This window comes from Camelus bactrianus, chromosome 11, assembly GCF_048773025.1.
Source record: "Camelus bactrianus isolate YW-2024 breed Bactrian camel chromosome 11, ASM4877302v1, whole genome shotgun sequence".
Classification (NCBI taxonomy): Eukaryota; Metazoa; Chordata; class Mammalia; order Artiodactyla; family Camelidae; genus Camelus; species Camelus bactrianus.
Genome location: NC_133549.1, coordinates 20934341 through 20955408, shown reverse-complemented (window position 1 = coordinate 20955408; position 21068 = coordinate 20934341). Strand labels below are relative to the sequence as shown.

The following is a 21068-nucleotide window of genomic DNA, read 5'->3' as shown; positions in this document are numbered from 1 at the left end:
TAACCATAAAAAATGAAATCTTGCCATTTGTGACAATGTGGATGGCCTAGAGGGTATTAAGTGAAATAAGTCAGACAGAGAAAGACAGATACCGTGTGACTTCACTTCTACGTGGAATCTAAAAAAACACAACAAATGAACAAACATCACGAAACAGAAACAAACTCACAGATGCAGAGGACACCCTGGTGGTCGCCAGAGTGGAGGGGGCTGGAGGGAGATGTGTGAGTAGGTGAAGGTGATGGAAGGAAGCAGAATTCCAGTGATAAGCCACAGGGGTGTGACGTACAGCATGGGGAAGGTAGCACGAACATTGTAATACCTTCGTATGGTGGCAGGTGGCAACCAGACTGGTCAGGGTGACATTTTATAATGTATGAAGTTATCAGATCACTAGATTGTACACCTGAAACTCATGATATTGTAAGCCAACTATGCTTCCATAAAAGTAGATGAATATAAGTAAGTCACAATAAATGAATAAATAAAGACACAGGCACTGGATTGAAGGCCCACCCTAACCTGGTACGACCTCATCTTTGATTTCATCTGCAAAGTCCCAGTTTCCAAATAAGTTTACATTCGTGGGTGCCAGGGGCTAGAACCACGTATTTTGGGGGTCGAGGGCACAGTTCCACCCACGATGGGCTGGCTTGTGTATGGGGTGCTGGCAGCCAGTGTGCCCCTGGCTTGGGGTTGGGGCAGGAGTGGTGGGAGGGTGTGTCTGGGACCCCAGTGCTTGCTTTCACCGTTTCCTCTCTTAGAAGGGCCTTTCTTCACCCTGTTTGACCACGTCTGCCTGTTGAGTGTCTCCACACCCTTGACTGTCATCTGACGGTTCGTCTGTGGTGGGGGAGGGGGTGGGCTGGAGCATGGGGCAGTGGGAGGCCCTGGGAGGGTGGGGAAGACCCCTTGTTGGTTTTCTCCCTCCCTCCTGCGTCTTCCGTCTTCCCTCCTCCATGTCTGCTGGAGCCCCTTCGTCCACCCGTTTCCATTCCTCAGAGGCTCCGTTTTGTGAGATTATCCAGCCCGGCAGTAAAACACAAGTGTGGCTTGTTACATTCTTCATTTGCTGTTTTCAAATCTGCTTCCCTGCAGTTCAGGCCCTTAAGATGCTTTGAACAGACCGTTTCTCCGTCTGTGGACTTCTGAATTTCAAGTGTGTTTTAGAAAATCGCCATCATTTGGAAGACATGCTCTGCCTTCGGGAAGCTGTCTAGACAGGTAGCCAATTTTCGCCAGTTTGGAGGCTGTGGAGGCCTATTTGAAGGGTCATCCCCTGCTCCCTGTGCCTCCTCGCTGCACGGCTATGCCAGTAAAAAGTGAAAAAAAAAGTTCATAATTTAATTCAAATTTGTTCTTGCCTAGATTATAGTAACACTCCTATTTTGCATGACTTCATTCCTGGCAAATGGATTTTAGGAGGTTAAGGAGAGCACGGTGGCTCCAGAGAAGAGGGTTTTGTTCTCATTATGTCTTAATTTGCCCTAACCTTTTTGCTGCATGGCCCTGCTGTCTCGTCCCGACCCTGCGGGGCCCTGTGCTCTGCTGAGCGTTGCAGCTCTGTTTCTGAGGCTTGGTGGCTCCCTTTACTGGCCCTTTGTTGTCTTATTCATTCCTTCGTTGGCCGAACGCTCCTGTGACGTCCCTGTTGCTGGGCACCAGGGGACCAGGGATGAAACAGGTGCAGACGGAGTCTTACCACTGAGCAGAGGGAGATGAGCACAGAGCGGGGCCACACCTGAGCCTGTTCCCGTACCTGGGCACATCGTTGGGCAGCGAAGCTGCTCGTGGCCTGAGGGGCTAGCCTGTCACTCCTGAGGCCCTGGTCTCCAAGGCTGACCCCAGGGCTGGGGACTTCTGCCTGTCGGGGCTTCGCTTGTGACACAGGAGTGAAGGCTCTTGTCTACCCTGGTGGTTCTCAGCCAGGGGCTGTTTGGGAATGCCAGGGACATCATTTAATTGTGACAGTGACTTTGTGTGTGATGTGTGTTGTGTGCAGGGGGTTACCTGGCATTTAATGGGCAGGAGCCAGAGGTGCTAAAAGCAGCCCTGCCACCGAAGATGACGTCCCTCCCACCAGAAACACAGCGAGGCCTCCCTCCTGTTGTTGGTGTTCTCCCAGGATGCCGCGGCAAACGTTTGTTTGTCTGCTTGTTTTTAACTGTGGTAAAAGCCACGTGGCGTTTGCTGTCTAAACAGTTTGTAAGTGTACAGGTCAGTGGTGTTAACTGTGTTCACCAGATCTCTAGGACGTTTTCGTCTTGGCAAAACCGAAACTCCATCCCCATTAAACAACAACCCCCTCCCCCTCCCCCAGCCCCTGGCAACCGCGGTCCTGCTGTGGGTCTCTGTAAGTTTGATGGAAGTGGAATCACGCTTGTGTTTTTGTACTAGCTTATTTCACTTAGCATAATGTCCTCAGGGTTCATCTGTGCAGCAGCGTATGTCAGAGCTGCCTTCTTTCGGGGGCTGCATCACATGTCATTGTGTGCACAGGCCACATTTTCTTTATTCGTTCATCTATTGATGGGCATTGTATGGCTTCCACCTCTTGGCTGTTGTGTATAGTTCTGCAGTGAATGTGGGGGTGCACATGTATCTTCTAGATCTTGCGTCCATTACTTTTGTTTTTTTTAAATTGCATTTTCTTTATGTTCAAGTCTTTGATCCATTTTGAGTTTATTTTTGTGTGTGGTGTAAGGGAGTGTTCTAGCTTCATTGCTTTACATGCTGCTGTCCAGTTTTCCCAACACCATTTGCTGAAGGCTGTCTGTATTCCATTGTATATTCTTGCCTCCTTTGTTGAAGATTAGTTGACCAAAAGTTTGTGGGTTCATTTCTGGGCTCTCTATTCTGCTCCATTGGTCTGTATGTCTGTTTTTGTACCAATACCATGCTGTCTTGATGACTGTAGCTCTATAGTATTGTCTGAAGCCTGGGGGAGTTGTTCCTCCAGCCTCTTTCTTTTTCTTCAGTAATGGCTTTGGCAATTCTAGGTCTTTGATGGTTCCATATAAATTTTATTATGACTTGTTCTAGTTCTGTGAAATATATCCTGGGTAATTTGATAGGGATTGCATTAAATCTGCAGACTGCCTTGGGCAGTGTGACCATTTTAACAGTATTGATTCTTTCAATCCAGGAGCATGGGACATCTTTCCATTTTTTTAAGTCTTCTTTAATTTCTTTCATCAATGGTTTATAGTTTTCTGTGTATAAGTCTTTCACCTCCTTGGTTAGATTTATTCCTAGGTATTTTATTACTTTGGGTGCTATTTTAAAGGGGATTGTTTCTTTACTTTCTTTTTCTGTTGATTCATCATTAGTGTAAAGAAATGCAACTGATTTTTTAATTGAAGTACAGTCAGTTCATTACTTTTGAATTAATACCCAGAAACGGAATTGCTGGATCAGATGGTATTTTTAATTTTTTGAGGAACTTGCATTCTGCTTTCTTTAGTGGCTGTACCATTAACCTTCCCATCAACTGTGCACAGGAGCCGCAGTGAATCTGCCCATCCCTGCCATCCTCTGTTGCTGTCGTTGATAGTAGCTGTCTTGATGGGTGTGAGGTGGCATCTCATTGAGGTTAATTTGCACTGCTGGTTAGGAATGTTGACCATCTTTTCACTGTTGGCCATAACAAATTGATTTTTAAGTGCAGGAGTTTGTACTGGATTCACTGAAGAATCTTAACCTTAGTAAGTTCGTGCTTTTTTTCATTAACTTTTTCGCTTGGACTTTGTGATAGTTCAACATAAAACTACTCAGAGGAGTGATTTCCTTCAACTGCTGAATTGCCACTGGGGATTGAATGAAACATAGCATTGGCAGTGGAGATGAGGGATGCTATTTTAAAGACTGGAATCTGCTTACAGGAAGCTTGGTTACAAAGAGAAGAGGTATTTTTAGATTCAAGATACAGAAGATAGAGGCAGTCTTTAATACGATTTAAGGAACATAAGCAATCATTGTCATCGTTTTTCTTTTTTTCTGGATTCCTGCGTGTCCAGCAGTGTGGCGCAGAGTGTCACATCCTTGAATCTTTCCAAAGTGCCACGTGTTTCCATTCTTTAACTGCATGAAGCTGTATGTCCAGCCATCTGCCCTGTTTCATTCATTCCCCACGAAAGATACAAGCGCCGGTCCAGGGACACCTGTTGGCTGAGGGGTCTGGCTACACTTTCCTGTATCAGGATGCTCTGTTCTGAGGCTGCTTGGCTTTGCCCCAGATCTTCCAAAGACGGAGCATTTAAGTCTGAAAGGAGAATCTGTGGACCCTATCTATTTTAGCTCAAAAATTCCAAATGGAATCATTTTAATATGCGTTTTCTTGAGAAATATGTAAATTAATAATTGCTTCATACATTATTCAAGAAAACCTTATTTTGTATCATTGATAGCTCTTGTAATCTTATATAAAGGTATGCTAATGGATTTAATTAAAATAATTATGCTGAATAATGTAGCCTGAACTTTATTCTAAAATAGTGTCTATTAATCATCATCAGTAGTAATATTTTTAGCCAGAGAGACACTTACAACATGAAACCGATACTAGACGGAAAGTGCGCTTGTTGTTTTGTTTTACAGTTTGGATGAAGTTGGCATTCTCATGAGATGCATGGCAATTAAATTTGCTTAGAGAAGAGTATAAAATTTATTTAATGTCTTTAACTTGAACTATTTCATCAATTAGGAATCTTTCAGCATTTTCTGCCATTTGTCTCATACTTGTTTTATGGGTTTCATTTTTGTCTCTAGAACTTCAATGGAGATGTGTTTTTTTTTGTCCATTTGGTTCAGTTCTGACTTCACTTTCCTTCCTCCTAGTGGTGACTGATGGATACCAGGAGTTCTGAGTTGCCTGGATTTTATGTCATGAACCCGATATTAAGTGGGACACTCAGCGACTTGCCTGACTTTTAATATAGGTAGAAATAGCTTTACCCCTGGCCACTGATTTTGTTTCTTGTATCTTTCCATGGCTTGCCACCTTTTAATCACTGCTCAGAGGTGAGGAACCTTATTGGTTTTGGTGGTAATTTCATGTTTACCTAAAGCCTTCGTGTGTCTGCGTGTGTGAGGGACTCGAGTGTGTGTTGTAAGCATGTCAGTGGGTCCTTGCACACTTGTTCGAGGCCCAAATGCATTTAGAATTGGAGCCATCCATCCTCAGGTGGATAGATGAAAGCTTTACTAACTTCAAAGAGAAAGGCAAGCCCGGACTTAAAGCTGCCATTACATTAATTTAGAGAGGTTTAAAGTCAAATCTGAAGAAATAACTTTCTTAGAAAGCAAGCATTGATTTGTTAAGTTCAATTATACTTAAAAAACAGGAGATGAAAAGCTAAAAACAATGAATTCATCTAAATTCCTATGTTGGGCTCTTCTGGGCCGTGTCACCTAGAGGTGTGCTCACAGGTTACGTGGCCCACGGCTCAGACCCCTGTGCGGGATGGAGGACGAGGCCCCACTCCAAGCCAGCTCTGTCTCTCGGGCACATCCCACAGGCCTCGCCCCTCCCCGTCCCACGCCCCCAGTGAATTGAGCAGTGGCCCTCCCACTGCCTGCAGGAACCTAGCCAAGGCCTGGGGGCCTCCCTGGCGGAGGGGCTGTTGACCAGTATCCTGGCCTCTCCCCTGCCATTCCCAAGACCTCGCACGTTCTGAGCAAGAGTGTGTTTACATAGAGAACTGATTGACAAAAAAATAATAAAAAGAAGACAGAGACAGAGACAGAGACCACTAAGGTGCCCTGCATTCCTGGCGATCCCTGTGATTTGGCAAATGATTCTGCTCAGCATTTACCACTTCGTGCAGGACTTTATCAATGAAAGTTCTCACAGAGTGGAGAGTTTTGCATGTTCAAGACGGTTTTCGTGTTTGCACACCTCCGTGCACTCCCCTGCTGCCGCAGCCAGGGGTAGCCTGTTGAGCGCTGGTGATGAGCTGGGGGAGCGGACCGTCACCCCCACAGCCCGGTCCCTTCATCCCGCTCTCCTAGCCGCCGCCCTGTTAACCGCTGCGAGCCCCACCGTTCACCCTGAGAGGCGCCCGGACGGAAGGCCCTCTTCCTGAGTTCACACAGCGGGTGGTTCACACGCACCCTGCTTCTCCTGTCTGCAGTCGGGACTCCTGTTTCTGGAGGTGTTTTGTGCAGATGTGGTCCCACCCTGCGCCGTCTGTGTGTGTGCAGGGGCCCCGCCCCGCCTGTCCTGTGCTCTGCTTCTTGAGATGCTCTTGAGGCCACAGCTCCTTCCTCTTGACAGAGACCTGAATTCAGTGAAGCAGCCTGACTCCAGTGCGAGCACAAACCAGGACACTTGTGTTTCCCATCGATAACCAGTGTTTAACGAGAGTGGGCCGTGGGGCGTGCTTCCCTAGCAGAGCCGGGCTGCAGTGGGTGGCGTCAGCGTTCCCCCTGCCTCTTCTGGCTGCTCGTCAGCCTGGAGGGGACACCGTGGTGTCCTCAGGTAGCAAGGCCCATGTCTGGGGGTGGAAAGCAAAGAGGTGGAGGGTCTCTTGAGGATTAAGGGGTGACTTTATACAAAGCTCTGTCAGCCAGGGAGTCACGGAGGCGCTGCTGTTGGTTTGTGGTTCCTCCCCCTTCTCTCTAACCCTCTTGAACTGTAAGCCGTAACATCCCTAGCATCTGGGTCACTTAGGCAGGATTCTGAGTTAAGCGGCATTTGGGGATCACAGCGGGTGCAGCCCATCCTCTGTGGATGTCGCTGTGGTAAATCAGGTGGGGGAGCCCGGGCCCTGCTCTGGCACCCAGCCTGCCTGGTTAATGCCGCGCCCTCTGGCCCCAGGCAGTGAGTGGAGGGTGGGCCACAGAGGCCTGTCTCGTTTGCCGCTGTCTGTCTGTCCTTGTGGATCTGTATTTAGCACGTGGCTCCAGAGATGCTGCTTGGTTGGGTGCAGGATAAAACCCTTGATGGTGGCACTTCCCCCCCCCCCCCCCGGAACCATCACAAACTAGACAAGACACTTTTGGGCCCGAGCAGTCAGCCATGTAAATGCTTATTATTAAATGCCACAATAAATATTTTTTAGTTTTTCAAAGCAGCTCGGAAGTAGTTGAAGCAGAACTTTCGAAGCCAGAATGCAATTGTCTCTACTTAACGTTCTTTTCAAAACTTGCATCTCAGAGCAGACAGCTGCCATCTGGTGATCCAACGGGCACTGAAGGGTGGGGCCAGCGCCTGGGCACAAACACCAGTGGTCCTGTAGTGGATTTGCAGGTCGACCTGGCGTGCCTGTCCTTCATGTTCCTGACTATGGGGCGTTGAGGTTTGTGGGGCCGGCTGAGTGTGGTGATTTCACTCTCAACCTTGAAGGTGTAAAGACTGGCCCCAGATCCCAGCAAAGGACTTTATTTATGCCTCTCCTGTCTCTTCTGTGAAAGGAGATGGTCATGGACCTCTCTCACGGGACTGTCCTGAGGCTTTGCTGTCCGGAGAGTGGAGCACCTGGAAGAGTGTCTGGAACGGTACAGAATATTCACACGTGGCACGTGAGGAAACCCGAACTCATGTGAAATGACTTGAGTCTGACTCCTTAACTCTTAGGCACCAGAGTTGAGACTCAGGCCCAGAAGCTTCTAAAGTGTTTTCGATGTTTGTCCCGCTAGGTCTTATATTTTTATTTGTTTTAATAATGAAGGTATAGTTTGCACGTAGTCACATGGAAGAGTTGCAGCAACCCCTACGTTCCTCCATCGCCCACTGTGGACAAGCCCTCCCCCACCTCCAGCCCCTGGCACCCACTGAGGTGCCCTCCACCCCTCTGCTGTTGCCTTTTCCAGAATGTTCTACAAATGGAATCCTCATTGTGGTGCTTTGAGTTTGTCTTGCTTTACTTCTCAGGATGCAGTTGGGTTTTATCTGTTTGGCTTGGTTGGTTGGTTGGTTTGTTCGTTTTAATTGCCGAGTAGTGTTCCGTTATTTGGATTCCCCTCTTGAGGGACACGTGGGTTGTTTCTAGGTTTTGACATTTGCACATAATTGCAGACATTCTTACACAGGGTGTTGTGTCAACCTAGGTTTTCGTTTCTCCAGGGTGGAGGCTCTGGATTGCAGCTGCAAAGCCACTTGCAGAGTGCATCTCTCACTTTATCGGAAACTGCCAGGTTCTCTTCCGAAGTCGATGACCCAGTTTTGCATTCAGACCAGTAGCCTTTGCAGGCAGCACTCGGCATTGTCAGGTGTTTTGTTCTGTTTTTTTTTTTTTTTTTAACATTTTTTATTGATTTATAATCATTTTACAATGTTGTGTCAAATTCCAGTGTTCAGCACAATTTTTCAGTTATTCATGGATATATACACACTCATTGTCACATTTTGTTTTGTTTTGTTTTGTTTTTAGCAATTCTAATAGATGTTAGTGGTATCTCACTGTGGTTTTAAGTTGCATTTCCCTGGTGACTACTGACGGTTAGCCTCTTTTCAAGGGTTTATTTGCCATCAGTATGTCTTCTTTGGAAAAAGTGTCTCTTCAAATCTTTGGCCTTTTCTGGAGGAAAGATTGCGCTATTGTTGAGTTTCAGGAATTCTTTGCATACGGTGGATGAAAATCTTCATCAAATATGTGATTTGCAATTATTTGCTCCCAGTGTGCGACTCATCTTTTTTTCTCAGCAGAAGTTCCTTATTTTGATGAAGTACAGTTTATCGGCTTTTACAGATTATGCTTTTGGTGTCAAAGAAATCTTCCCTTAGCCCAAAGTCACACGTATCTTCTTCTAGAAGTTTTATAGTTTTAAGAATATAAGATCTATGATCAATTTAAAGTTAGTTTTTATAAGAGGTGTGAGCTATGGAAGGAATTTCATTTGGTGCTGGAGGAGGAGGGGGCCTTTGCTCCTTTGTTGCAAGTCAATTGACCATATATATTCAGAGTATTCTGTTTAAAGTGGGTTTCTGCCTCCTTGCTTTTGGAAAACAATGCGTACAACTGTTTCTTTAATAGGTGTGGTGTTTTCCAGTGTTCAAAGTGTTTTCCAGTTTGCTTTTCAATTAGATTTTGAGCTTTATTGCAACCCCTGGAGGTATTTGACATGAGTGTTACTTTCCTCCACTTCATTCAGGGACAGCGATCCCAGCCTGGTGGAAGGAGTCACTTAAGAGTCACAGGCAGAGAAGGGGCTTAGCCAGGGTCAGAGCACTCAAAATCCAGGACCTTTTTCCAGCTGGATATTATAGATTGAAAGGGCCAAGGCTCTAGCTTCCCACTAAAAATGAATTTTAATTCTAGCTCAGTTCAGTACTTGCGCTGTGATCAGGGGCACAGTAATTAACATCTCCATTGTCAGGTTCCTTGCCTTCCAACACACGGCTAACTCCCTGTAGGAGGTCTGCTGGAATTAAAGATAAAACGTACAAGAGTCTAGCACAGTGCAGAGCACATGTCAGGATCTGTCGTTATTACCATCAGCCTATTTTTTCAAAGTGCAGGTTTTCTAGAAGATACAGACTGTGAATATAGGAGGTAGAGTTCCCGAAGAAGAAAATGACTCCAAATTAAGGGACCTAGATACACGGGAGATCGTTCTTTGGGCTGGACCAAAGGCGATCGTTCTAATTGTTGAATGTGATTTTGATGGTGGAGAATTCTTCCGAGGCCACAGGTCTTCATTTGCCATAACCTGGGGCTAAGGGGACAATCACATACAAGCTTAGCACAGTATAGATGTTGGATGAGCAAGCGATGGATGTTGGTTTCTGCTAATGTTCCAGTTATTATCTTGTATCAGGGTAACCAGGTAACAAATCTCCATTGTCTGTGGATCAAAGTCTCCCCCCACCCCACACCCCCCCTATTTTTGTTGCTATTTAACCATCAGCTTCTCATCTGGAAAGTGATCTTTCTCTTCGTGGTATGTGTGTGGTTCTTCATAGTAATTAACAGCTTCATATTAACATTTGCCAAACTGTTAAGCTCAGCATCCTTCTTTGTTCTTGCTTTGCAGGGGGCGGCACTGAAATACTTGCCAGCCATCGTCAACGATGTGAAATTGGTGTTTGATCCCAAGGAGCTCAGGTAAGGAAGCACCCAGGGTGACGCCTTCCCGTGGGCCTCCTTGTGAGTGCAGTTAGTTTATGGGCTGCTTGGGCTCCTGTGTCATGTCTGAGTAGGTCAGTGCCCTGGACCATTCTGGAACATATGCTGGTGGTGGTGTCTGTTGCCCTTTGCTGGTTATGACTTTATGTGGTGTTTGACCCCAAGGAGAACCAGTCTTTTTTTTTTTTTTTCCCTTCTGTCTATCTATCTATCTCCCTAATCTGTCCAAGCCCAGGCTTAGTTGTTGACTGTACAGATGTCATTTGGAAAAGAGCTGTTGAGAGCAGCTGGGTGCATGGCCTCTGTGGCCCCAGACCTCCACAGCACAGTCCTCTCCTGCACCCTGTTTGGGTTTTGATTTAACATTTGACACCATCAGCTATCTGCAGGCGATAACACCATCTGATTTGTCAAAAAAAATCCACCTAAATATTAGTAAAGGGCCATCTGTCCCATGGGCGGTTAAACCAAATGAAAAACGGTCATCCTTCGTGTACTTTATGTCCTCCCTGGGTCAGTCGTGCCCTGGACGTGAAGGGCGAGGGGCTCTTGGGGAGCTGCTCTCCCCACGAATCATCGTGGGTCTGTCGTGCCTGAGGATTTACTGTCCCGCATGGACACATTTATTTTCTGCTCCCAGGCACTGACAGTGTTGGTGACAGCTTTGCAGGCCCTGAATGAGAAAGGGAGGGACAAGCGGGCCCACTGGTGGCATGTTGGTCCCCCCGGGTCTCTGTGTGCCCCGTCCCTGCACCACGGCTCAGACTGGGGTCCAGAAAATAGCGGTATCAGCAGCCCCTGGGAAGTTACTAAAATCTTGGGTTCCTCCCCAGATCGTCTGAATTAGAAATTGGAGGCGGGGCCCAGCTATTTGGTTTTAAAGATCCCTACTGGTGCTTCCAATGAAGGCTCCTGTCTGAGACCTTCAGGGCTGGAGAAACACAGACCATGAGGGGAGCTGTGGTTGGGTGGGCAGACTGTGGCCACACTCTGAGACTGTCCTTGGAGGGCACAGGGATCAGGCCCTCGTTCATTAGAGGGGTGACGTCCATGGTCACAGCGGGTGCCTGCACCTTGGGCTTGGAGATCCGAGGAAGACCCCCTTCCCCAGGACCAGTCCCATCTGCTCGTGGTCCATGGCTTTTTCTCCATGCGTGGGCCCCCCTTCAAAACCTTGTCTACTGATTTAAAAGAAAAATGACATTGAAAATCCTGGGTGTATTTTTCCCTGTTTGATGAAAGAGAAGAGATCACAGAAGAGAATAACTCAGACTTCATCCCACTGGGATCCGGGTCCTTCTGGTGTCTTCTGTGCCCAAGTGAACGCACACACGCAGACACCCATAGAACCCTAAAAGAATTCAACATTACATCTTTTATTTTGCAATCAACTCCTACACTGAAGACATCTTGTTTTCCTACATCGTGAAATAGACTTCTCCATCATCACCATGACTGAATTTTAGAAGTTTCCTCACCCCAGTGAGATCCCTTGTTCCCATTGCCAGTCAATGCCCACTCCCTCTCCAGCCCTAGGAGACCACTCACCTACTTTCTGGGTGTATAGATTTGCCTTTTCTGGGCACTGCATATAAATGGAATCATACAATATGTGCCCTGGCTTCTTTGACTTGGCATAATGTTGCCAAGGTCTTACTAATGTCAGGAATTCATTCCTTTTTATGGATGAAATGTATGGATAGACTACATTACGTTTATCCATTCATCAGTTAATAACATCCGGATTTTTCCACTTTTCCAGTGTTATGAATTACATCGCTCTGATTCATGTAGAAGGTTTTGTTTCTTTTGGGTATATACCTAGTAGTGGCAATGCTGGGTCATAGGGTAACTATGTTTAACATTTTGAGGAACTGCCAAACAGTTTCCCAAATCGGATGCACCATCTTGCATTCCCACCAACATGGTATGAGGGTTCCCATTTCTTCACATCCCTGCCAACACTTGTTATTGGCTGTCTTTTGGATTATAGCCATTTTAGTGGGTGTGAAGTGAAAAATAACATTTTAAAGCATCATTCTTTCAGTTGAGATTCTGGCTCATATTGTATATTGGGCATTCTGCAACATTCTGGGGAAATTTTAATGACCATTTCATGAGTTTGTGGTTCTTTACTATCTTGTATCATGTCGGATCATTCTGCAATGTATCCTTAAATTCTTCCACTTGTGTTTTTCTTTTTATAGCAAAATGTTTACTGATTTCATCCTGAATGTTCCCATGGGTTTGCTGACCATTCAGAAGCTTTATTGCTTGATTGAAATAATTCACAGTGATCTCTTCACACAGCATGGTGAGTGGAACCCTTAGGATCATTAAATTGTCACATTTGTCATTGTCTGTAGACTTTGCCCCTTCAGAATTCTCTCTTCTTTGCCAAAAGGAGTGGCAAGGTTGCAACCATTTAAAATTGCTCCATTACAAGACAGGAAGATTTAGCCCTTACCATTGAGTGGTAATTGACATGTACTATAGGTAACAGATCTGTGAAAAATGAAGGCAAACCCCCATAGTTTGTAATTTAGGTGCACACCGAAGCCCTGGGGTAATCAGCATACATTGTAGCCTTTAAGATGTGCGATTGTCTGTCCTGGGGAGGCAATCACTTACTTCCACTGAGATGATTGCAATGAAAAATCTCAAGTTCCCTTTAAATTTAGAAGTAATGGTTCTGTCTTATTCTGAACTTTGCATTCTGTGGCAGAGTTTCTTCAAGCTTTGCTCAAAGGAATAAGAATTTTAATGATTCCTCAACTCATTTATCCTGAGGAACACCTTATATTTCCACACTTTATCTCCCTGCCCTTTTTATTAATCACTTTCTTTCTATTTGGACAGATTGAATTAATATTTTACACTTGTCAAGAAGTTTTATCGAAAGCTTTAAACTTTTGCATAATTCCACAACCTTCCTCACTCACTGGAAGCAGATGTGAAGACTGTTGAGTGACATTCTGACGGAGAGGCACAGACTTAACTCTATTCCCTTTGTGTCCAGACGTTTGGCTCTTTTCATTCATTTTCTTTTGTCCTCATGCGTGGCGTTGTTTCAGGGATGGAGCAGCTCGGGCCCGGGATGTCCCTGCTGAGAACTCACTGTCTGTCTGGATTGTTCTTTGTACCATCTGGACTGCTGGACTCTTATGTTTTTAATCTTATTTCTTGCTCTAACTTCATAAAATTCGCTGGAGTCTACAGTTGTAGCTAAGGCTTACGTTAAGAGAAAATGTTAAGACTTCATTTGAATAGGAGTGTTCTTCTCGAGAAAACACATCAAACCAAGGAGTGAATGGCTTTCTACAGCACCCCCTCCACCCCTCCAAACACATCTCCTCTTTTTTCTTGCTTTTGTAAAAGAAAGTCAGTTGCCACCATTGTCTGGGACTCAGAGCAGATGAATCTCCTCTAAGACAGTAATCCCAACCGTCCGTATTTCAGGCTCTCACTGGAAGGCTGGGACGCTGAGGTGCTCATTTTCCAGGTGTCTTCTAAAGCTTGGGGACACTTTGGGGCTCAAGGAGGCATAGTGATGGAGGTGGTGTGTGGGGACACTGATTCATTATTTCTTCCCATGTTGACTAAACTTTCTACCAGCAAATACAATCCCTTGAAAATATTATATCTGGGTCTTATCAGGTAGGTTACTAGTGTCACATTTTTCAGCCATCCAACCCGAAGACAAGCAAACACGCACACACCACCACCACCACCACCACCACCACCACCACCACCAGTGCCTCCCCTGAGTTAATAGTTGCCAATAAATAACAATTGCCAGTGGATTGATTGTGCTTGGCAGTTACTGCATGTTGACATAGGGAAGACCTTAGTAAGGACATATTTACATATATTTCAAAACTTCTACTGCAAAACTTTGTTTCACGTGCCATATGGATGAGGTCCCTTTGAGTAAGGACCTAAGGCATAACAGTTCAATTAAAAATATTTAAAATAGATCTTCTTTTAAGAATATATTTTAAGAGAACTTTTTCTTCTATGGAAACTTACTCTATTTCTTCAGCTGGTTGAAAGCTTGAAGGCAAACTTACTGTTTAATTTTGGGAATTATGCCAGCCTGTGTGTTTGGCAATTCTGTTTTTCTCTACCATGCCCCATTTCTGTTTTCACTCCGGTTTTCTAAGTCTTTCATCACAGACTGCTTCAGGTCTTGTTTTGGAATGATGCAACATGCAAATAAAAGCTTAGCTTTGTTTGATAGCGAGCTACCAGGTTATATAATATTTTGGAATGATTAACTTAGTCTGTTTCTAGACATTACATAGGTAGGAATTTAATCTTAATAGTCGGTTGCACCCAACATAGTAAATGAGATTGTATGAAATATGTGCGTCCAAAATGATCATGGGCTGAATGAGCCAGAGTTAGCCTGCAGCTTCGTGTCTTAACGAGCAGCTCCAGAATTGTCCAATCAGTAGAAGTTGTCTGAGCCGTAATCGGCAGCTCAGACGTGCTTCCGGACGCTCAGTTGTGCCTTGAAGCGTTTCAGAATGCATTGTCCAGTGGGAGAATGGCCTCGCCTAGTGTTAAGAATCTTTTGTGTGAAGATAGTGGGGACAGCCCTGGTTTTTCTCATCTGCAAGCCCCTGCTTCTTCAGAGTTACCAAGAGCCATCTTACCTCCTCGTCAGGAAAGGCTTACCAGTGGAAATCGCCCAGACGGTCTATTCTTGACAAAGATGTCATTCCTTTTGCAAACTATTCTGTGCTGCATCTGGTATAAGTATTTAAAGCCCAGCCATTTCCTGATGAGATATGATGGTGTGCTTTTCTTGCTTTGTTCCATTTCTTGTTAATTTGTAAAAAATGTAGTTGTCTCTGCCCTCCTTCCTGATCCCAGGGGAATCAGCCAGACGAACTCCTTTTGTGTCTAGCTTTTTAGGACGTATTATAAGTAGGTTTAGCTACATGAGCTTCTGAATGGGCTAGACCTTTGTCAGCATTCTCGGGGGATGCGGTCAGAACACATCCCTGTGTGGCTCCTCTGGTGCCTCTGTTGGGCTCCAGGGCGTGTCTTTGCTCATCAGCACTGGGTGTTGCTTTGCTCATAGAAGAGACTCACTTAGTTGCTTTGAGCTAAAGTATTTCTTTTTGTCTCCCTCCAATATCAAAGCTATTCCATAGTTTTAAGAGGCTCACTTTGAAGGAATGGGTGCGGTGAGGCTGGCAGTGAATTCTGAGACTGGAATTGCTTCTCTGCAGGAAAGCCTTCCCTTGCTAGATTTGGGTCCCCCAGTGGCTCAGCCTTGCTCCTCTTCTGTGCTCTGAAAGGACGCAGAAGCAGAGGGCGCGGCCGGCTGAGTTTGGTAGGCTACAACAGGAGATGTGTCTTTTGGCACATGGGACGGTGTTGGGTCCAGCGCTGTGGATACCCCGGCTGTTGTCACTTCCGTCTGTTCGCAGGTGCACCAGGTGCACCAGCTGCAGTGTTCCTTCTAAATCATAACCTTGCAACCCCTGCTGCCTCTCCCGCCTCCACCCTGGTCTGAAGTCAATAGGAAGTCTTCACAGTGCCGTCCTTCCCGCTGCTCACTTCCAATTGCTGTCTTCGGCAGAACCTGAGACACAGTCTGCCTTGTCCTTGCAAAGGTGGCTGTGGATTTGAGTTCTGGCTTCTGTACTGGGGAAACAGAGCTCCTAATGTAGAAATCTCCCCCAAATATGAGACTGTTCAGGAGCTGAAGTGCTGGCCTGGCCATCCTAGATCCTACATCCTAGACGTGAACCCACTTACTGCTAACGCCAGTGCTCCCGCCCCACCGGCGACAGCCGGCCACTCAGAGCACAGGGCTGGGTGTCACCACATCAGCCTTTTCTCTACGTATGTGTCCCTCTCCCTTTGCTTTGAGTAAAAAATAAAACGAATGACTGGTTTCTCCTAGAAATAATTTTAACTCCTCATTCAGAAAGAACTATTTATTTCTGAAGCCCTTTGTGTGATGGGAGCAAACAGTCCAGAAGAGGACTGTGTGTGTGGGCTCTAAGGTCAGACTGCCCGGGTTCCAGTCCTGCCTCTTACCTGCTAACTCAGTGACCTCGGATGAGTTTCCCTCCGGCCTTTATTTTCTCCAGCTGCCCTTTTCCTCTTGCCGACATTATGCATCTTGAAGATGGACGCCTGTGTAGTACTGAGATTTACACTCAGCATCTAATGCACATGCAGTGCATGTTGGCCATGTCTCTCATTTTTGTTGAGGACTCGGTAGAAAAATGACAGAGAAGACCCTGCCCTCATTGCAGAGGGTATTATCAAGTCAAATGAGGCGAAAGAAAGTAGACCTGGATGAAATGTAGAGAGGGACTCCCCAGAGAGCATCTTCCGAGAGGCGCTCTGATTGCCCTGCATAAGTGACCCTCACACACCCTGCCCCCGGCTCCTCCTGCCGCTCTCCAGTGTGAAACCACTGCAGGGTGTTCCTTCCTGGCTTGCGTATTATCTGTGGTCCTGTGGTCCTTCCTTAAAATGGAAGGTTCTCGAGCATGGCCTTCTCGTCCATCTTGTTATTCCTCTACCGCTGGGGCCTGGGACAGTGCCTGGCTCACGATGCATACTTATTGGATGGACAAACATAGACATGCGTGTTCAAATCTGGCACTTCCTTTCCCAGGGAGCAGCGCAGAGGAGGAAGCCTGACCAGCTATGTGCATGTGCAGTTCACTTGATCTAAGGGAGGAGAGGTCTTGGGTTCACCCGGGGAAGCTGGCTGTCTCTCCCTGTCTGGGCCCTGAATGGGTTGATCATGGAGGAGGAAGGAGGTGTCTTTGAGGAGAAGTAACAGGAGAGAAAGAAGACTCGTGAGAGACGTAAGATACAGACGGTCAGCTGTGAGCAGTTTTATAAAGTTGGGATCATCTTCTCTTTGTTTCTGATTTTATGATTCCCCTGTTTTCTGGAAAGATGAAGTGGGGTCAGGGGGCTCTACCTCTGGGCTCATCTCTACCTCTGGACTCAAGGTAGCTCTTTGTTAAAATTACAGAAAGTTTTGAACACACAGAAAATTGCGGAGAAGAGTTTAACAAATGCCCACGTACCCCTTGCTGGGCTTCAAAAGCGATCAAGTCATAGTCAGTTTTGTTTCTTTCTCTTTGCTCCTCCCCAGATATTTTGAGGCAAACCCCAAGCACCACAGCAGTCCTAGTGCATCTCCTCGCTTTGTGAGGGTGTCAAACGCATGCTTGCATTCAAGAGTGAATGGTAGTGTTTCAGAGAAGGGAGGATGTGCAGAGGGGCTGGAACCCACCTTGGGTGTTCCCGCCCCTGCTCCCCAGCTGAGGCGAAGGGCCTGGACTCCTTATCATGCTGTGCACTGACAGCCAATGAATGGGCGGTAATGGCTCCAAGCATTGTCTGGAGATGTGACTTGACTACTTGAAAGCTAGTTAAATAGATTATGTGCTTCACAAAAAGATGACTCTTGCATAGGATCTGTGGCATGGAGTGAGCAGATTTTCAAATCAAGACACAAAGAGACGGAAAGGTCAAAGCTTCACAATTTGTGCATTTGTAGCATTGTTCCCATGTGATTATATTGTTGCCCATGTATCTGACAAAAGCTGTGAAAATTAAAGCTTAAATTCTCTTATAGAAATGAAAAGTTCAAACGTAATTGAGTTAAAATAAACACCAGGACACTAAGATTTAGGATTTTTGCCCCCCCCCCCCCATTTTACATTAATGTTATAGAAATTGGAATAAAAGAAATCAACCTTAGAGAGCATTAACTTTTAAATTAGTCAGGAGCGTTAGACGTATTTGCGAGAAGCCCTTGAGTTAAGGTGGGAGACGTGCTTTTACCCACGTGGGCTCCTTTCTGCTGCAGTTCTGAACCCGAGACCTTGGGAAAGCTCATCGCAATCAACGCTGAGTTTCCTTGCCTTTCAAGATCTGATCTTTCCATCGACTTGTATTGAACGTGACCAGGCAATTGACAGACTTCCTTTAGAGCTTACTGTATACTTACCGCGAGTCATAGCTTGTTTCTGTAGGGTCGTGTAAGATTTGGAGAGTAAAGATTTGAAGATTTAGTGCTGAGACAATCCCTTTATGGTCTTTTTCTTCTCCTCTTATTTTTTCTTATTTGTTTATTATTTTTATTGAAGTATAATTTTACAGTGCAAAGTGATTTAGTTACACATATACGTGTAATACAGATACTCTTTTTCAGATTCTTTTCCATTATAGGCTATTACAAGATATTGAATATAGTTCCGTGTGCTATAGTGTAGGTTCTTGTTTATCTATTTTATATATAGTAGTGTGTATATGTTAATCCAAAACTTTTAATTTATCCCTCCCCCTACACCAACCCTTTCCCCTTTGGTCACTATAGTTTGTTTTTTATGTCTGTGAATCTATTTCCAGTTTGTAAATAAGCTCATTTATATCTTTTTTATTTTAAGATCCCACATAGAAGTGATGCCATATATTTGTCCTTCTCTGCCTGACTTACTGCATCTAATATGGTGTTCTCTAGGTCCATCTATGTTGCTGCAAATGGCATTATTTTATTCTGGATATTTAAGTTGTTTCCACGTCTTGCCTTTTGTAAACAATGCTGTTATGGACATTGGGGTGTACGTATCTTTTTGAGTTAGAGTTTTCTCCAGATATATGTCCAGGAGTGGGACTGCTGCATCATATGGTAACTCTATTTTTAGTTTTTTTTAGTTTTTACTGTCCTCCATAGTGGCTGCACCAAGCTACATTCCCATGAACAGTGTAGGAGGGCCCCCTTTTCTCCACACCCTCTCCAGCATTTATCATTTGTGGATTTTTGAATGATGCCCATTCTGACTGGCGTGAGGTGATACCTCATTGTAGCTTTGGTTTGCATTTCTCTGATGGTTAGTGATATTGAGCATATTTTCATGTGCCTGTTGGCCATTTGTATGTCTTCAGTGGAGAAATGTCTGGTTAGGTTTTTTGCCCGTTTTTTGATTGAGTTGTTTGTTTTCACTGTTAAGCTGTCTGAGCTGTTTATATGTTTTGGGGACCCTTTATGGTCTTCATAGTAGTTCAGTTTAATTTAACTATTGGTGGATTACTTTGTTTTAAGCTTATTATTCACTGGGACCCTTTCGTTTGTTTGTGTTTATTTTTTCCCATGATGGTTGGAATCTAGCAGTGAGTAGGGATGGGAAGTGTGCCATTCCCTCATTCTCTGCCCATTCCTGTGGCTCTTTCCTTCAATATAACAAGTAGGCTCCTTTTAGACAGTGCTCATTAGCCTCATGAAACTTCATTCGTGCTCCATTTTTGAACAATACGGAGCTTCTTTAAAATGTAGGCCTAGAGAGCTTCAGTTATTTCTCTCATTCTTATTTTCAAGGTGAATGATTCTTCCAGTCATCAAGCAGAGTAAAACTCTCCTTTTTAATGGTGGAGACATTAGTTACAGCAGCCCTTTAAAATATGAGGGTAAAGGCCCAGGTGCCTGTCGAGACTAGCTTTTAGGACTTGTCGAAGTCAGATTTCTAGACTATTTTCATTGTGATCAGATCGAAGGTAGAAAATTTATATCACTTAAAAAATTGCCCTGTTAATCAATTTGTTGTGCTTTAAATCATAGAAAGAAAAGCTGTTTGTTTAATACGGACCTATAGTAAAATATACCTTATTAATGCTTCTTGGATCCATAAAGAAATCAAAATAAAATCACCCGAGCTTCTCCACCATGGAGAATGGAGAGATGTTTTTCTTTATTGAAAGGGATCTTAAACCCAGAGCTCTGTAGTAGTTCTGTTAACTTGATGGATGTTGTACAGAAAGAAAAATTGGGGTTGGGACCGTCGTATGCCATAATCACTTAATGTACCACTCGTATAGCGTTCTGGAATACTTTAATTAGCTGGTTGTGCTAATGACTTCTAATGAACGTTACCAGCTGTGAACCCCAAAGACTAATTCTTTAAGTAATGATGGAATATGAACACAATTTTCTCCTCTTTTATCTTTTCATGCCTTGAGAAAAATTTAATCTTTATCTGTAAAGTACTGTACCTTTTTTCCTCCCTCATTCTGTAGATCACTCTATAACTTTCATTATATGTGTTTTTGAAAAGACCATTTGTTAAAACAGTGCAGCATTTTAGAAATGGCTTATTGAATCTTGGAGGGTGAACTCAATTTCAGTTTCTTAATTATATCCATTTCAATTCCATTATAATTTGTTGAGCATCTACCATGTGCTCAGGATTGTTGGTTAGCTTCAGAGCCATCAGTTTAAAAATGTGTAATTGGAAAAGAGTAATTTTCTTAATTTACAGATAACGACCCAGGAGTTAAGTAGCAAGTCCTAGACTGTGAGCAATATCCCAGGCAGGGAGCTGTCCACCACCGTGGTGCTGATATAAGGAGTTGTTACAAATCCATCACCTACTCATTCCTTAAACTGTTTCACATCTACCGTGAGTAATGCTTTCTGAAAACTGAGTTCACTTCAAATGCCACATAGAACAAGGTAAAATACAAACATGCAAATAAATAAACACATAGATTAAACATAAATAAACCACGTAGTGCTGTGCTTGTGTGCTCATGGCGTTCTCATAGCCTTTTCTCTTCTCTTCCTCTGTGGTCAAATTGGCACTACCAACAGCTCCTTAGGGTGTAGTTGCTCTAACCTTTATCATAGTCTGTTGGCTCTTTGTTTTGCATCCACCTCTGAGTGGACTCCTGTCCCTGTTGCTTGATGTTGGCGGCATCAAGAGCCATCTTAGAAGAGGCTGCCTTGATTGTCCCATATCTAATCATGCTCACACTGGCACCAAGACAGCAAGTCTCTGAGTCTCTCTAGTTCATGGTTTCTTCCAGGCCCTATGAGCTTAGCTCTGTACCTGCACCGTATGTTGCCTACAGAACTGGCCTGGGACAGTGGAGGAGCCCCAGGTCAGCCTGCAGTCTCCTATGTTCTTCTAGACCCTATTTTTTTTCTGTTGCATGAACCCCTCCCTGAGGACACAG

General features: G+C 44.8%; 1 protein-coding gene across 2 annotated transcripts in view; it reads left to right on the top strand.

Annotated features, from left to right (window-relative positions):
- DOCK1 (dedicator of cytokinesis 1) overlaps nucleotides 1-21068 on the top strand; it is a 484307-nt gene that overhangs the window by 157025 nt on the left and 306214 nt on the right. For both annotated transcript variants that reach the window (XM_074373399.1, XM_074373400.1), the window contains exons 24-25: nucleotides 9976-10046; nucleotides 12275-12381. In XM_074373399.1, coding sequence (XP_074229500.1) covers nucleotides 9976-10046; nucleotides 12275-12381 — 178 coding nt within the window. The remainder of the gene's footprint in view (nucleotides 1-9975; nucleotides 10047-12274; nucleotides 12382-21068) is intronic.